General features: G+C 41.9%; 1 protein-coding gene and 1 non-coding gene across 3 annotated transcripts in view; both read left to right on the forward strand.

Annotated features, from left to right (window-relative positions):
• Positions 1–18,297, forward strand: part of FRMD4B (FERM domain containing 4B) — a 232,287-nt gene that overhangs the window by 183,202 nt on the left and 30,788 nt on the right. For both annotated transcript variants that reach the window (XM_056108020.1, XM_056108021.1), the window contains exons 10-11: positions 1,645–1,702; positions 3,197–3,283. In XM_056108020.1, coding sequence (XP_055963995.1) covers positions 1,645–1,702; positions 3,197–3,283 — 145 coding nt within the window. The remainder of the gene's footprint in view (positions 1–1,644; positions 1,703–3,196; positions 3,284–18,297) is intronic.
• Positions 1,817–1,922, forward strand: LOC130017344 (U6 spliceosomal RNA). The gene has a single exon (XR_008791386.1). It is a non-coding gene; the product is annotated as a U6 spliceosomal RNA (small nuclear RNA).

Genomic DNA, 18,297 nt, shown 5'->3' on the forward strand with positions numbered 1-18,297 from the left:
AACCCAAAAAGTCAGCTTTTAAAAAAATAAATAATTACAAGTCAGGGACTAGAGAGATTCCTTAAGTGGCGGAGCACATGCCTAACATACTCAAGACCCTAAATCTGGGGCGGGAGCAATAACACAGTGGGACATTTGCCTTGCACACGGCTGACCCGGGTTCAATTCCCAGCATCCCATATGGTCCCCTGAGCACTGCCAGGAGTAATTCCTGAGTGCAGAGCCAGGAGCAACCCCTCTGCATTGCCAGGTGTGATCCAAAAAGCAAAAGCAAAAGAAAGAGAGACCCTAAATCCTGAATACAATAAGGTATGCTCCACCACCCACCCTCATTAGCACTGCCTTTGTGGCCCTGGTGTCCTTGAGCACTTCTGGGCCCAAGCACCACAAAGAAGGGTCCCTATGAAGAAAAGGAGTGGGTTGGGGCTGTAGCTCAATGGTAGAGCATATGTAGAGTCTTTCATGTATGATGTCCTGGGTTCGAGACTTGTCACCGGAAAAAAAAAAGTCACCTTGTTTTAGATACTGACTTTAATTTCTGTGGACAAAAAGGCAGTCTTACACAATTTTCTCTACTCCATAAAGTGTTGGGGGTAGACTGTGAATTCTTACTGAAATTAAAATAGCAAATGGCAGCACAATTGCTTTAATTTTTTTTGAGGAGGCATTTTTTGTTTGTCCGAGAACCACATCGTGCAATGCTTGGGGAATCATGCTGTGCTAAGGACTGAATTCGACTTTCCCACATGCAGTTTATGTACTTAGTCCTTTGACGCATTATCCCTCTGGCCCCAGAGGAAGCATATGTTTAAAAATCAACTTTATAGACTATAGAATCTGTTTCTTTATTTTTATTTATGTATGTATATATATTTATTTATTTATTTTGGCTTTTTGGGTCACACTCTACGATGCTTAGTGCTGACTCCTCGCTCTGCACTCAGGAATCACTCCTGAAGTTGCTCGGGGGACCAAATGGGAGCTGGGAATTGAACCCGGGTCAGCCTCAAACGCCCTACCTGCTGTACTATCACTCCAGTCCCAGAATCTGTCCCTTTAAAGTGTGCATTTCTAAGAGTTTTAAGAATGAAGCATATTTTTCTAAGAGTTATAGATCAATTTGTATGTGAAAGGCTTCTTAAATACTACAAACATGACCCTAAAGTCGATTCTCATTGCTTACATAATTGCATTTAGTATTTTTAAATACTAGAAATTTTGGTTTATCCAGTGTCATATTTCTAACCCATAAAAATGATTTCCTATAGAACTTTTCTCTTTTGGTTGCTTTTGGCTTTGGACCCACACACAGGGTGCTTGAGGTGCACTGCTGTCAAGGAACATTGTGGTGTCAGGGATTGAACCTGGGTCTCTCTCAGGCACTCAGTCCACTGAGCTATCTCTCCAGCTTTTTGAAATTTGTTTTATTTGAAACTTCCCATACACTTGTTTAAGGTAAAATACATCGCATTCTACAATGGTTTATTCTTGTTCTATTTAGTCAGACATTAGTGTGATAATGAGGAACATAATATAATTTCTACTTAGTCAGACATTAGTTATGGTGATAATGAGGAAAGTCATATACTTTCCCAAGAGGGCCCTCTATTTTATAATAAAGAATTATCTATTTCTTTTCCACAGGTATATGAAAATAGTAGAAGCTCTGCCAACCTATGGAGTCCATTATTATGCAGTAAAGGTAAGTACCTTTTATGACAAGACTTTCATAATGCCCATATTATTTTTTGAGAGAAACTAAACAATGCCAACTTCCTAAAATCACATTATCAGTATGTGTAATATGTAAATTCTTATACTCATTTTGCCAGCACTTATACTGAAATTGGAATGATACAGGGAAGATTAGCATGGTCCCTGAGCAGGTTCATGAAACATGTTCATGAAGCACACAGATTCATGAAGCATTCATGAATTTTGCTTTGTTTGGTTTTAGGGCCACACCTGGCAGTGCTCAGAGCATATTCCTGGCTCTGCACTCAGGGATCACATCTGGTGGGGTGGGGACTATGTAGGGTGCCAGGGATTGAATTCGGATCAATCACATGCCAGACAAGTGCTTTGCCCTCTGTACTATCTCATCATCCCTCTATTGTCTAACAATACACATTAAAAAATTGTATCTAGAAAATTCAACTTTTAACATAGATTGTTTTTCTTTTTAAAAAAATAAAAGCTTGGGGCTGGAGTGATAGCACAGCAGGTAGGGCTTTTGTCTTGCACATGGCTGACCCGGGTTCAATTCCTAGCATCACATATGTCCCTGAGCACTGCCAGGAGTAATTCCTGAGTGCAGAGCCAGGAGTAATGCCTGTGCATTGCTGGGTGTGACCCAAAAAAAAGAAAAAAATAAATAAAAATTAAAAAATGAAAGCTTAAGTATATCTTAAGAAAAAATTAAATTTGATCAATCTTGAGTGACTTCAAGTTATGAAAATGTTTACCATTTAAAATGATGGGGAACTGAGTAATGAATGTCTGTTGAGAATACTGTACCAAAATTACATACCATTTCAATTCAAATTTCTGCTACTTCTTCATTTGTTTGCATATGGTAAAGGTCTTAGCCTAAGTTTTTCATTAAGTCAATATATCATTTGCTTTGGCAAGGCCTAAAAGACAAATTTATGGGAAAAAAATTCTTCTCCTCCCCATATGTACCTCAAAATCATTATTCAAACATCCTGTCACTGAGTCGTACGGTCTCCAAGAGAAGTTTCAGTATTGCCACGTCTATTAACCGTATAATAAATATTAGGAATTGGAACCACTTTTCTCATCTTTGTAATTCTTTGGAAACTTCCCTGACCTTTATAACTGATTGCTAATCAAAAGAACAAAGAACCTTTCTTCTTTTCTTTTCTTTTCAAATGGATAATTGACTTTGTACTCTGGATTAATTCTTAGTTGAATTATTTACATTTTATTTCTTCTCTCTAGCTGTTTAATTAAAGCAGTAATATTTTACCCTTTATCATGGTATCAATACTACTGTTTGAAGAAGCTCTAAGAAGACATTTTAATAGCACGTTAGGTTTTAAGTAATGTTTTGTTTACCAAGACAGTTTTATGTTGACTTGCTGATACTTGCTAAAGTGTGAAATTAGTAAATGTTCCTTCACCTGTAGAAGACTGAACAATTAGGTCTTGGTTCTCATGCTTTTCCATCTTCCAGGATAAACAAGGACTTCCTTGGTGGCTTGGAATCAGCTATAAGGGAATTGGACAGTATGACATACAGGATAAGGTGAAGCCTCGGAAGGTCAGTTTGAATCCTTTCAGAATCTCTGAGAACCTTGGGCTATTCTGGTGTTGGAAAAATAACTTTAAGAGCTAAGAACTTTCGGGGCTGGAGTGATAGCACAGCGGGTAGGGCGTTTCCCTTGCACAGGGCCGACCCCGGTCCAATTCCCAGCATTCCATATGGTCCCCTGAGCACCGCCAGGAGTGATTCCTGAGTGCAAAGCTTGAGTAACCCCTGTGCATCACCAGGTATGACCCCAAAAAACAAACAAACAAAAAGAGCAAAGAACTTTCATTAGTAAGACCTTGTTTAGAAGAAGAATGGAGTTAAATAACCCCTGATTTTTTAAAATTGTTATGGGGGTCACATGCAGAAGTGCACAGTTGGACTTAGGGTCTTTCACATGTAAGGCATGTTGTGGTATTAACACATGAGTCATTTCTGTGGCCTCAGTTTTTGTTGATTCTTTTATGTACCACTTACAAATAATTCTATACCTTTGCGCTTTAAGAAAATAAAGTTATGCACAAAGACTTAGCTATAAGAATATTAATCACAACATTATATAATGCATACAATCAGATTTCTGTTTTAATTTAAGAAGACCACAATGCCATTTATTCTATAAATTTTATATATGCACATATACATTTCCACTGGATGGATAAACAGGTGAGTTATAAAAACACAAGCCAAAGTTTTGGTGCTGTTTACATATAGTATAGAATAATCAGTAATCTTATGACTGCTGCTATTTTTGCTTATTGTTGCTTCAGTTTTCCATACTGAGCTTAGTGGCTTTTTATATTGAAAAATAAGTTAAGTGATTTTTATTAAATGGTGATACTGTATTGGGTTTGGGTCATCCAAAACTGTGAAGTTATATTCCTTTTCACTAGAAATTTGATTGTGAATGTATTTCTGCCTCAAGCATAAGTGCTCAGTACCTTTTGCCAACATAAGAATGGATGAGCCTGGAGCTGAAGAGAGAGTACAGCAGGCAGGGTGCTTGCCTTGCACACAGCCAACCTGGGCTGGATCCTGGGCACACCATATGGTCCCCTGAGCCTCGCCAGGAATGTTCCCTGAGCATAGAGCCAGGAGTAAGCACTGAGCACCATGGAGTGTGGCCCAAATTTTTTTTAAAAAGAAAAGTAAAGAAAAGAATTGATGAGCCAGACAGCCATCCCCCTGCCTTGTCTGCTCAGTATTATAGTGGCACAAAGGCTTACTCACAACCGGTTGGTTTTGCCACCCTCCCCGTGTTCTGCTGCCATCAGTGGGAGTGACAGCAGTGGAACAATGGCCTGTAATAACAGACCACAGTCAGGCCTCCGCAGTTATCACACCCCGACATCGAAACCTTTAATAACTCCTATCACTTGCATCTGGCTCTGGCTCTCAAGTGTATTAGAAAAATAGCCATATTCTTCATCCAGCTGCCTTGTCATCACCATATCACAGCACTCTTCGTCTTCTAAGCATCCTTTCAGCCTCAAACAATGCTCACACTCTTCCCTTGATTTGAGAGAATAAGTGAAGCTCCCCATTTCTTCTCATATTAAGGTTTTCTGACTCAGAGAACCCAAAAGGGTGCCCTAGGGCAAACCCCATGCCCGAGAAGGCTGATTAGTGCTCCTGGATCAGACTAGCTTGGCATTGAGGTTACTTATTGGATATTATCAATAAAAATAATACAGTATCAGAGCTGGAGCAATAGCACAGCAGGTAGGGCATTTGCCTTGCACATGGCCAAACTGGGTTTGATTCCCAGCATCCCATATGGTCCCCCGAGCACCGCCAAGAGTAATTCCTGAGTGCAAAGCCAGGAGTAATCCCTGTGCATCGCCGGGTGTGATCCAAAAAGCAAAATAAATAAATAAAAATAATACAGTATCATTAAAAAGTATCATATGCAGGACAATAAGAGAGCATGCATGTATGTAAACAATGACAATTTTTTTTTTATCAAAAAAGCCTGTGGTCCGGGTCAATTGAAGTAACAAATGCAATTTTCAAGAAGAATATGAGTAAAATTATTTGTGATTGAAATTTTGCTTCTCAAGCCAAATACCTAATAAATAATGTTTGAAATGATGAACAGAAGATTTTTTTTTTTTGGTCTTAGTTGCAGTTTATTCCAATCCTCTCTCCATCCACTCCTGTCTCTCTCCTCTGCCTCCCCCTCCCGCATGTTACTTCATTCTTTTTCTGCAGGAGGGTCCCCCTTGAACAGAAGATTTTTTAATTTCTGAAATTATTTTTATTTGTAGTTACAGAACTATTTTTTTCTTTTTGGGTCACACCCGGCGTTGCACAGGGGTTACTCCTGGCTTTGCACTCAGGAATTACTCCTGGTGTGCTCGGGGGACCATATGGGATGCTGGGAATCGAACCTGGTTTGGCTATGTGTAAGGCAAACGCCCTGCCCGCTGTTCTATCACTGCAGGCCCATTACAGATTTTTTTTTAACAAAACAAAAAAAGGAAACATTAGGCTTAGTTTTTCTGCAATCCCCGTTCCCTCTCCTGTGGTGACCTCTAAAAAGAACAACAGTGATTTGTTTAGATTTTATGTGTATACTGAATCGTACTGTCACAGTAATCGACATGGTGTTATATTTCTCCAGTTCATTTATAAGCAGATCCCTTGAGACTGGGGATATAGTACAGGAATCAGGAATGCTGCTGACATTGGTTCAGTCCCTCACATATGGTCCCCCTAAACATCACGAGGCATGATTCCTGAGCATAGAGCCAGGAGTAAGATTTAAGCAATGCTGAATTTGACAACCCCTCGCCCCACAAAATGAAAACGGATGATTTTTACTGTTTTAAAAGTTGTCACGTGTTCATTGCATGGAAGTACATCACTTATTTAACCAAATTTCTCTTCTTTAAAAAAGTGAAGTAAGGGCCATAGAGATAGTACAGGGAATACGGCATTGCCTTGTACACAGCCAACCGAAATTGGATCCCCCTCATCTCATGTGGTCCCTGAGCACCACCAGACTGAATACAGAGCCAGGAGTAACACCTGAGCAATGCTGGGTGTAGCGCCCAAATGAACAAAAATGAATAAATAAAATAAAAATTAAATAGTGAAGTAAAATAGTTTTATTTTAAAAAATGTACTCTGAGGAATTTGAGTGGTGAGAAATACAGAGATATTCTCAAAAGAAAATAAGGGCTTCATCAGAGGGAGATATGTCAAGAGGACACATCTGAAGTTCATCTACAGAGTAGAGAATTAGCGTTAAAATAAATAAAAGAAATTACACATTTCAGGTCAAGATGTGGGCCAGTTTTCAAGGAGGAGAAAAAGCCTAGTCAAATCTCTTAGGAAGTCTCAATTCTTATTATGGTTTCTCCTGCAGAGAGGAAGAAAGCAGGGGAAGGATAGACAGAATGAATCCCATCCAAAGCAAATAACAAATCCCTAGTTTATTTAATAAGACCTTTTTTTTTTTTGGTTTTTGGGTCACACTTGGAGATGCTCAGGGTTACTCCTGGCTCTGCACTCAGGAATTACTCCTGGCGGCGCTCAGACGACCATATGGGATGCCGCGGATCAAACCCAGGTTACCACGTGCAAGGCAAATGCCATCCCCACTGTACTATCACTCTGGCCCAGTAAGACCCAATTACTCTTTATAATCTTTTCTTAAAGGAGACATTGTCTACATTCTTAAAGGTCATGGAAATTTATTCCTCTCCTGGATTGTACTTTAAGGTTATATTTTGGAATCTTATCCTGAGTCTTACATATAAAATATAACTTAACCCTACTTACTTATAGCTGTAAAGACTTGATAAAATACACCCACAGATATAAATAAGTGTATTTACCAAGGACAACCAGACTTACTCCCAAAATAATGATGAATCAGAACTTGCACAGTAAGTCCTACAGTTGATTTCCTCTCTGTTCATGACTCACAGTCCTTTCTTTGCTTTCATAGTTTTATGGGATTTGGTAAATATTGTTTAACACTGATCATAATCGGGTTTGTGTGTTTCTAGAATCTAGACAATGGTCAGAGGCGATTTCCTTTTTTTTTTTAATTTACAGTGTTTCTTTTATCAGTTTTCAAGATAGTCTAATTCAAAAGGTACCATAAACATGCTATCTTGTCTTGTGACAGCTGTGCCGTATCTTTCCTGGTTATCTTGGCTGGTGGCTTCTCTGTCTCACTGTTCATCTTCCCTTTTCTAGTTCCACTAAATCTGACAGTGAATTTTGCTTCGGTATTTTTATTTTTCCATGTTCAAATAATTTACAGGTTTAATTGGAGGGAGGATGGCCTACAGGTCCCTGTCCTGGCCCAGTTGGCACAAGTGAAAGAATGCATAATTCAAAGGGCTGTGAGCACTGGCTTGTGAAAAGAGAATCAGGCACCTGCTGTTTGCATGGGCCTAAGCATGCCGAAGTTACCAATGGCTGGACAGGAATGAAGGTCAAATTGACAAACTCTAATGAAACAAAGGCTGGAATGGGGATCTTGGAGATGCTTAGCCTCATGAACCATATGCCTGCTGTGTGATAATTATGTGGCTTCAGAACAGGCCAGAAGGAGGAAGGTGGAAGATTTGCCAGTAATCAGAGAGGCAGACCAATGCCAAAAATTTGTTTTGAAAGAGGATTGGTCCAAGTTCCACCAGCTAAGGCTGTTTTTCTTTGTCATGTAATGTCTCTCCGTAATAACCTATGAATGTTGGGGCCTGTGTTTGCTTGACTATGTCTAGTGTTCGTGTACTTTGAACATAGGTTTTTTGGGGGGACGGGGGAGGGTGGAGTATTGAAGCCATTGCTGGTGGTGTTCAGGGGACCATATATGGTGCCAGAGATCAAACTGTGGTCAGTCACATTTAAGGCAAGTACCTTACTTCCTGTTCTATCTCTCTGGTGTCCTGGATATTGGTTTTTGCTAGTCATGGGTCAAATTGGTTTTTAGCCTTGGACTATTAGGGAGGGAGGGAGCGAAGGAGTGAAGGAGGGAGGAAGAGAGGGAGGCAGGAAGGAAAGAAGGAAGGAAGAAGGAAGGAAGGAAGGAAGGAAGGAAGGAAGGAAGGAAGGAAGGAAACAGCAAGAGCTTGGAAGGCAGTTCAAACACTGATGATCTTGAGCATGTTGTTTGGTCTCTCTTTAAATTTACTTTCTTCATCTGTAGCTCAGCGGGTAGGGCATTTGCCTTGCACGCGGCCAACATGGCCGACCCGAGTTCGATTCCTCCACCCCTCTCGGAGAGCCCAGCAAGCTAACGAGAGTATCTTGCCTGCACGGCAAAGCCTGGCAAGCTACCTGTGACATACTCGATATGCCAGAACACAGTAACAAGTCTCACTATGTTACTGGGCCCGCTCAAGCAAATCAATGAACAACGGGAAGACAGTGACAGTGACATCTGTGCAATGGTAATGTCATCAACTGCATGGAGTGGTTGTAACACCAAGTCATCATGTCATGGCTACTAGACGGTAGCCATTTATTTGGTAGCAAGGGAAAAATCTGTAAGGAAGGGGTAAAGGGAGTTTGGAGGTAGCTCAGCGGGTGAAAACACATACTTGGCCTGCTGGAAGTCTGAGTTCAACCTTGAGCAATGCATGGTCCCTCAAGCATCCCCAGGAGTGAGCCCTGAGTGCTTCCAGGTAGGGTGCAAACACCCTTCTCACCGACCCCCCCATCCCCAGCACACACACACACACACACACACACACACACACACACACACACGAAGGGTCTGAGAAATATTCTCAGATCACTGTTTGGTTAGAGGGAAATGCAGCGTTGCTAGAATACTATAACCTAGGTGTCCATCTAAGAGTTCACACTCAGATTTTCTGCTTTCAGAGATGATTAGACATGCACTCTGCCCCTGCCAATTTATTAACCAGAAAGCATGATACAAATGAAGAGACATTTGTAAGTTCTAAGTAAAATTCAGATTCTAAGCAGTTTTTAATTGCCCCTTTGCGCATTATATGTATCATTGCAAAATCTTATAAAATATGAAAACAGCAGCAGAACTCAACTGAATTTCAAAATACAGGAAATTTGAACTTTAAAACTGTGAAGTTGGATTTTTTAAAATGCAAGCCGTGTTTATCTAAGTTTTTATAATTCACCCAGGATTTAAAAAAGAAAAATGATTGCTTTCACAAAGGAGACGATAGTTCCCATGACTGAGAAAAGTAATGGTAGGTATCATGACTGAGTTGTACCTCTCCAACAAGCTACGTCCCCTGAGAAAACCAGAACCTCATAGGGATTAGAGAAATTAAAATGGCATGAAATTCAAGGTATCCCCTAGTGTGATAAAATGCCTTTCAAAACTGTTCTCTTTCTGCTTTGTGTTATGCTATCACCTCCGGGCATCTGTGGGTGGGGAAAACCGTTCTTATCCTTTGGTGTCCGGATTATTTTTTAAATGACTATTGGAATTCCAACTGCCTAGAGCCACAAGAATGAAGTAACTGGCACAAAAGCCTTACTTCTTGTCATAAAAGTACCAGGTTCATTTCATTTAAATGCAGTTACTTATTTTCCTAAGAACAGCCATCTTGATCATTACTAACCCCTCTTTCTTTCTTCTCCATGAACCTCAATTAGGATGGGCCTTCTAACCCCACTTAAAATTTAGATGAGGTTAAGTGCAAGAAAGAGTGCAAATACTGGCCATGCTGGTCACTCACCAGACAACATTAACTCAAAGTGAAGCCTGCTGTGGAAGAAAACAAAATTGAATTACACAATGCCAGCTTCTGTGAAGACCAGTCCGTCCAGTTTGTAAAGTGTGTAATTAAACTTCAGCTGCACCAATAATCAATCTGATTTTTTAAATTTAAAACAAAACAAACAAAAAACACCTTTGCAGAGTGAATGGGAGAACTCAAATTCAGTAGCCTCCCAAGTTCCCAAGCTGAAATAAAAATTATTCCTGTACTTCTGCCCCTGGGTCGTGGGGGGGAGGGGAGGGGAGGACTGTCCCAGCTTCAACTCTCAAATTCAAGTTCTTCTATCTACCTCACAGATCATTGTGAGAACCCAGTGAATTCTTTGACTGAGGAGATCTTTTTCCTTCACACAATATGCTAATGTTTTGTTTGGTGTCTTTGTTTGGGGGCCACACCAAACAGTACTCGGGGCTTATTTCTGCCTCTGGGTTTAGGAATCACTCCTGACAGAGCTCAGGGGAATTTCAGTGGTACCTGGATCAAACCAACCATGAGCAAGGCAAGCTACACCTTGTCCTATCTCCTTGTTCGCATAATATGTTAATTTCTAGAAAATGTATTGGATTGCTTGGGTATTTCTCTTCCCCTCCTATGGTTAATCACAATTCAGATTTTAAGCAGCTGTGAGATAAGCATCTCTCAGAGAATTGTTTGGGCCTTGCTGAATTCCAGCAGCCTCATCATAAAGTCACCAAATCTGGCAAGTGTCCTCTCTAGGTGGGTGGCCACGGGCAAAGGCAGGAGTCAGGCTTTTTTGTGACTGGAAGGAAGGAAGGAAAATAGATTTCCAGATGAAAAAGTAGTTTCTGTCATGTTCTTTAAAGACTTCAATAGGGTGGTGGGTGAGAAAGAAGCAAAGAAATAGAGACATAATCATCCATTCTGAATCATCTCTGATCCAAATAAGTGAGATGAAAGGACACAATGTGAGAAGGGACTTTTGTCGTGTTCCAGGAAGGTTTCTCTGAGACGGATGGTGTTTAAACTGAGACAAGATGGGTGTGAAGGAAGAAGACCAGACCGATGAAAAATGGGTTGGCAGGTTCAAGTCTGAGAATTGTATGCTGATGAGAAGGAAGTGTATGCTAGAATATCAAGAATAAGAATATTACCTGAGAATGTGAAGGTGTTATTGGAAGAAAAGGCAGTGACTCCCAAACAGTCCTGTGTTCATTATCCAAGGCATTACATTGTATTTCTAGGTGTTTACCAAATGGGAGAATTGTTGGCAAATTTAGAAAAGTGAAAAATAACTCTCTCACAGGACTAACTAATCCGAAGGCAGAGAAAATCAATGCAAACATGACGTATTATGAAAAAGAGTTCCCTTTATAAAAAGACAATTACATTTTATTATTTGTATTTATTTATTTGGCTTTTTGGGTCACATCCAGCAATGCTCAAGCATTTCTCCTTGCTCTGCACTCAGGAATTACTCCGGCATTGCTTGCAAGACCACATGGGATGCTGGGGATAGAACCTGGGTCGGCCATGTGCAAGGCACTTAGGAACAACAGCTGCCCCAGGTGTGCCAAGTCTATGCATCGAATGCTGTCCTGCAGAGAGAACATCGGGAAGTGATTAAGTCACTTCCTCCCTCGTAGGTTATGGAGTCAGTCTCTAACCCAGGAAATTTGGACCAGAGGACATCCTCTTAGGTGCTCAGATTTTTAATTTATACATTTCCTGATCACCCAGAAGTTCTTCATCCAAACACTTCAGAGCATACTCAGACTGTTTTGCTTTATACACTTAAGATATATTGTTTTTATGCGTGAAAGCATAACATCACATCTGGAAAAAGTAGCTTTTTCAGAACACACCATTTGAGTCTGTTCTGAAACTAGGTCAGCACATATGGCTCAATGATCCACCCCCTCGAGTCTGCAAAGTTTTTGCAAGACCCCTAGGGAGGTAAAGTAAAGTAAAGTAAAGGCCCTCCCGTTGTTCATCGATTTGCTCGAGTGGGCACAGTAACGTCTCCATTGGAGACCTTGTTGTTACTGTGTCTGGCATATCGAATACGTCACGGGGAGCTTGCCAGGCTCTGCCGTGCGGGCGAGATACTCTCGGTAGCTTGTCGGGCTCTCCGAGGGGGGCGGAGGAATCGAACTCGGGTCGGCCATGTTGGGTGCGTGCAAGGCAAACGCCCTATCGATTTATCTCTAGTTATTTGTTCATTTATTTTGGCTCTGGAGTTACTCCCAAGTGGTGCTCAGGGCTTACTCCTGTCTCTGCTTTAAGGGATCACTCCTGATTTTCTCAGGGTATCACATGGGGTGCCAGGGGTTGAACCCAGGTTGGCCATAATCCAGGAAATCACCTTACCACTGTGCTATCACTCTAACCTGTAGCATTTGTATTTAGAAAATAGTCTGACCATCTTTTTGTTCCTAAGAAGAGTACACAATTGAAAAAGTAGAAGTTCAGCCTTCATTAGTTTTGAGTGAAAATGTTATCTTCGTTATCAACACCTGCCATTTAACCAAAACCTAGTTATATTTATATTGGCAAACACTAAGACTTCAAGTGAAGGTTTCTGTTGACATTTGGGGCACATAATTCTCAGTTGGAAGTGGGGTGGGGGGGCGCTGTCCTGGTCCTTGTAGCATGTTCAGCAGTCTACCAGACTAGAGGATGCCAGAAGTGACCCCACCCCCATTCCGTGCGACTCGAGACATGGCCAAATGTCCTGTGTCATAAGGGATCCAGGCTAGCCTAAGTAAAAATTGAGAAACTGAGGCCTTTCTTGCAAAGACTGCCATTATTGCTGTTTTTTTCCCTTGTGAGATAGAACTAACAATTACTCCTCTTTTTCTTTCTTCTTTCCTTTTCTTTTCTTTTTTTCTTTTTCTTTCTAAGTTTTTTGCTTTCTTTTTCTCTTCTTTCCTCTCTCTTTATCTCTCTCTCTCCCTGTCTGTCTGTCTCTCTCCCTCCCTCCCTTTTATTTTATTTCTTCTCAGGTGTCCACAAACATTCCTTCCAGGTGATGAGGTCACACAGTGTCTAGTAATCAGTCACTAGGCTTTGGGGAACCAGGTTGTGCCCCTAGGTGTGACTCTCTGGTCTGCTCCCATATTACTTTGTGACCTTGATCATATCACTTAAACCTCTCTCAGTCTTAGTTTTCCATTTTGCAAAAAGAGACTAAAAAGAGTTGGCCTACTCCTATAGGATTTTGGAGAAGGTTCTGTCTCAGTTACGGAGAGATTTGATGAAAAGAAGATCAAAAAGAAGATCACTGAGAAAGACAGTATAGGGGTTAGAGGCTTAGGACTGATTCCTGAACACAGAGCCAGGAGTAATACCCGAGCACTACCAGGTGTAGCTCTAAAACAAAACCTTCTCAAAAGGTGCTTATCTTGCAAAGTGCTGGCCCCAGTTCAAATCTTGGCACACTGCCAAGGGGTCAGTCCTGAGCACAGAACCAGGAAGAGCCCCTAAGCATTTCCATGTGTAGCCCCCTGCCCCAATTAAAAGTTTATAATTGTGCAAGTATTTTTGGCACCCCCCCCACCCCATCACACACACACACACACACACACACACACACACACACACACACACACAGACACCAGCACTACTTGGGAAACCAGGGGCCACTCCTAAGCCTAACAGTGTGGCTGTGCTTGCCCCACCAGTGCTGGGAGCGAGGAGGGCCACACCTGGGGGAGGGAGGGGTCAAACTTGGGCTTGGGAGGCATGCACTCCACCCCTCTCCAACCCCAGGAAGTTTTACTTTTGTGGTACTTCAGAAGGCAAAACACATCCACTCACTGAACCAGTGGGTTCTTACAGTACATTCACCAAGTGCAAGTTCTAAAAAAAATACCAGGACAAATCAGTACAGTGATGTGCTGTCGCTTCCTATCCCAGCAGGGATCATCTCCTGTGAGTCACTAAATGTACAAGCAAGGACTCTCAGCTCCGACTCTCCCAAATTTAATCATTTCCAGGTGAATATGCAGTTCAATGATTAACCTTTAAGTACTTTTAAAAGAGAAACAAGCTTCCAATTTCCTGTCTGTGCCTCATTTTGTTACTAGTGATGTCATTTCTTCATTCAATATGCAAAAAAGCAGTTTGGTCTTTTCTGTCCGAGGTTTTTCTCAGTCCGTCATTAGTCCAGGGAGACTCGCCTGGCCAGTAGCAGGTGTACACCCCCGGCATTTTTGTATGTGCTTGGGCATGTTCTTTCTTTTCTGGGTACCCCAGGACAGGAGGTAGCTTGTGTCTCCCTATGCGCGTTTCCTAGACAAGTCCCTCCTACCTCATCTGTTATCTCCACACCAGCGCACTGATGAAAAGATTTCCTACCTAGAGGGTGTATCAGGAAACCACCGATGAAATCAACAGAAACAGCAGAAACGCAGCAGTTTTTACAGAGGCTGAAACTCACCAACTGGAAAGTGGAGTGGCACAAATGTGTCAACAGAATAACTTGACTGTTTCTCATCAGAGGAAAGACAGATGTGGGAAGCAGATTAATTGTGGCTATTTCTGTGTCTGCTGTTAAGTGCTGTCCTCCACTTCTCAAAGGCATGTTAGAGTTCTTCACACGAAATACAACCAGCCTTGTCACTTGGCTGAGCGTCCATCCTGCACCAGGCTCTGGGCTTAGTACTTCGTAAACATGATCTCACGGAACCCGTCCATGAACCCTCTGAGGCAGACATTATTGGTCCCATTTTACAGATGAGGAAACTGTCACTAGTAAAGTTAAGCAATGGTGGCAAATAAAACACAAGTGGTGGAACTAGAATGTAAACAGGGCAGTCACACGTGGGACAGCTGGTTCAGATAAACCCCACGAGAGAAGGAATCGCTATCCATTATAGACCCACAAGAACAGAACTTCACCCATTGAAGGTAGACCAGAAATATATGTTCATTACAGAGGAATGAATCGGGGCTGGAGAGATGGTGCAACTGATAGGGCACTTGCCTTGTATGTGGCTAACCTGGGTTTGATCCCCGGTACAACATATGGTTTCCCCGAACCTCACCAAGAGTGACCCCTGAGTGCAGAGCCAGGAATAAGCCCTGAGCACTAATAGGTATGCTTTCCCTTCCCCCTCCAGAGAATAAAGAAGAATGAATAAATTGACTCCAAAGGCTATTAAAGTACATGATACTTGATTTCTGAAGTCTCTCTGTTTCTCAATTTCTCATAGTCTTTCTGCTTTCAAATTTTGACAGTAGCCTCATATTTAGAAACCATTATAATTTTGAGGGTGAGAGTGGGGAATAGGTGTTTTTTTCCTAGATTTTTAATGATGGTTGGAATATAACTAAATATTCATTAGAGGTCTCACCAAATGGTTTGAATAGTTGACCCATGTATTTCACGACCCATGTGTTTATGTGTGGCAAAGTATTCTAAAGCCATCGGTTTCCTTTACTTCTTTACAAGGAAAAGGAATTATTCTGATTTCAATATTTTTACAAATTTACTTTTAAAGTAGGATTTGAGGGCTGGAGTGATTGTAGTGGGTAAGTGTTTGTCTTGCATGCGACCAACCCAGGTTCGATCCCTGGGCATTCCATATGATTCCCCAAGCACTATCAGGAGAGGAGTAATTCCTGAGTACAAAGCCAGGAGTAGTGTCTGATCATCACAGGGTATGACTCAAAACCAAAACCAAAAGAGTCTAAAACACGATTTCATTTTCTTTTGTTTTTCTGTGTCAAAGTTTAAGTATTTAGTGCTTTCCTAAGACAGGATAGCAGGTGACCTTAGGGTACATTTGCTCTCTGAGTTCACTTATCTTCTGCTTTTATTTATTTTATTTTGCAGTATCAAAGTAATCTCAGCTATTTTTTTTATCCAGTGCTATCTACTTCTGTCTTTTGATGCTAATATGCACAATTAATCAGTCTAGGTGAGGACAATAGGAAAAAAATATGAAACCTAATTTAAAGTTTTATTTTTACCAGACAAATATTTTATCATTACACCATAGATTCATAAAAACAACACCATTTCAAAATTGAAGCTTCTAGTGAGTGCCACATAAACAACAGTAAATGCTAATTAGTGATTGTTACTGCACTTGCTAATGAGCACTTTAGGAAACAGTCCAGTTTCATACTCTTAATCCCGTGTTGCAAGATAAACAAACCTCCCCCTCCTCCTCTCTTTCAATCTCTAGGAGTGGGAATTTTGTCATGGGCATAATCTTTTTCTGTTTAAGTAACATTATAATTGTGATTGTGGAGTTCGTATGTACTCTAGGTAATAGTTCAACCAATAAGACGTAAAAGGCCTCTATGAGGTCTTACTGGTAGGACTTTATCCTATCTTTAGCCATACTCTCTATCTGGTCCCAAGTACTCTCTGAGTAATAAAAAATGTTACGCATATACTGTTTCCTTTTACTTTCCTTTGAACTTTGAGCTCTTTCCTCAAATGTAGAATGCTTTCTTTGCAACTTTTCAGCTTTCCAGTGATTTCAAATATTCCGTATTACGTGGCAGCCAGTTGTCTAAAGCAAAAGCCCAAGCAAGTCAGCTCAGACTAGTAGACATTTCTTTGGTCAGATTCCCCTTCTCCATCCATATAATTTCTTTTTTTTAAAAAAAAATTATTTATTATCTTTTTTATTTTTTTTTGCTTTTTGGGTCACACCCAGAGATGCACAGGGGTTACTCCTGGTTCATGCACTCAGGAATTACTCCTGGCAGTGCTCAGGTGACCATATGGGATGCTGGGAATCGAACCCGGGTCAGGCTGCTTGCAAGGCGAACACCCTACCCACTGTGCTATCACTCCAGCCCGCTTTTTATATTTTTATTACATATGATTTCGGTAACAACAAGTCTCACAATGGAGACTTTACTGGGCCCGCTCGAGCAAATCGATGAACAACGGGAGGACCGTGACCGTGATGATTTCAGCCATAGGAAGGCCTTTTATTTATCATTTAAAGCAAACACTGGGTAGCAAAGAGCTAGTACATTTTCCTTGCTTACAGTTAGCCCAGGTTCAATCCAGGCATCCCATATAGTCCTCAGGGCTCACCAGTGATCCCTGAGTGCTGAGTCCAGAGTCAGCCCTGAGCACAGCCTGGTGTGTCCTCCCCTTCCTCCTAAAGAGGAGGAACAGACAGACACTGGCAAATAAGAGAAAGAAGACAGGTCAGTTAACTGTTGTGTGTCAGGTTTGTTGCATGAGGAATATGCATTTCAGTCACGGTCACGGTCCTCCCGTTGTTCATCGATTTGCTCGAGCGGGCCCAGTAACATCTCCATCATGAGACTTGTTGTTACTGTGTTCGGCGTATCGAATACGTCACGGGGAGCTTGCCAGGCTCTGCCCTGTGGGCGAGATACTCTCGGTAGCTTCCGGGCTCTCCGAGATGGGCAGAGGAATCGAACTCGGGTCGGCCATGTTGGCCGCTTGTAAGGCAAACGCCCTACCGCTGTGCTCTCACTCCAGGTCATGCATTTCAGTAAATGAATTTATTGTATCCGAGCTCCATTGTCATTCAGAGCTTCATCCTGGCTCTCTTACATCATGAACACTAAAAACAATCTAAAAGCATCCCTTGAAGAGTGCAGAATGTGACTCTGTTGTAGAGCCTTCATATGTGAGGCTCAGGTTCAATCCCCAGCACTAGTGGGGAAAGAGGGGGTGGGAACGCTGTAGAAGAATGACTGCAGAAATTTCAAAAGAGAAGCTAGGATACAGCCCCCTGAACACCACTGGGAGTGATCCCCAAGCTCAGTCTGCAGTAGCCCCTGAACACCACCAGGAATAGCCCAAAAACCCAAGCCCCCCCCCCCCCAAAAAAGGCTAGTGTGAGATCTGGGAGAGATAGCTCAAAGGGATGGAGTCTTCATGTGTGAGGCTCTGGTTCAATCCCAGCACCTCATGGCCCCCAGAGCACCGTCAGCTTGACTCTAATGGCCCCCCAGCACATCAGACAAAAGTAACAGAATATAAAGGCCTAAGCAGTACCAGCCCTAGGTCCTCAAGCACACTGGGGAGGTCCCTAAAATAACAGAAAAGGAAAGAAAGAAGGCCAGACACAGTGTCCAGCAGGTAAGGCTTTTGCCTTGCATGCATGTAGTATACCCAGATTCAAGCCCTGGCACCACATATGACGCCCCTGAGTCTCCCCAGGAGTAAGTCCTGAGCACCCCACGTGTGGTCCAAAAAGTAGAAGAAAGAAAGTCTGGAGAGAGCGCGACAGAGTGGAGCACATGCTCTGCATGCGGGAAGGTCCGTCCCAGGCACTGCATGGTCCCCAGAACCATCGGAAGTGACCCATGAACACCAAGTCAGTAGTACCTCTG

The sequence above is a fragment of the Sorex fumeus genome, unplaced genomic scaffold (genome assembly GCF_029834395.1).
Source record: "Sorex fumeus unplaced genomic scaffold, SorFum_2.1 ptg000191l, whole genome shotgun sequence".
Classification (NCBI taxonomy): Eukaryota; Metazoa; Chordata; class Mammalia; order Eulipotyphla; family Soricidae; genus Sorex; species Sorex fumeus.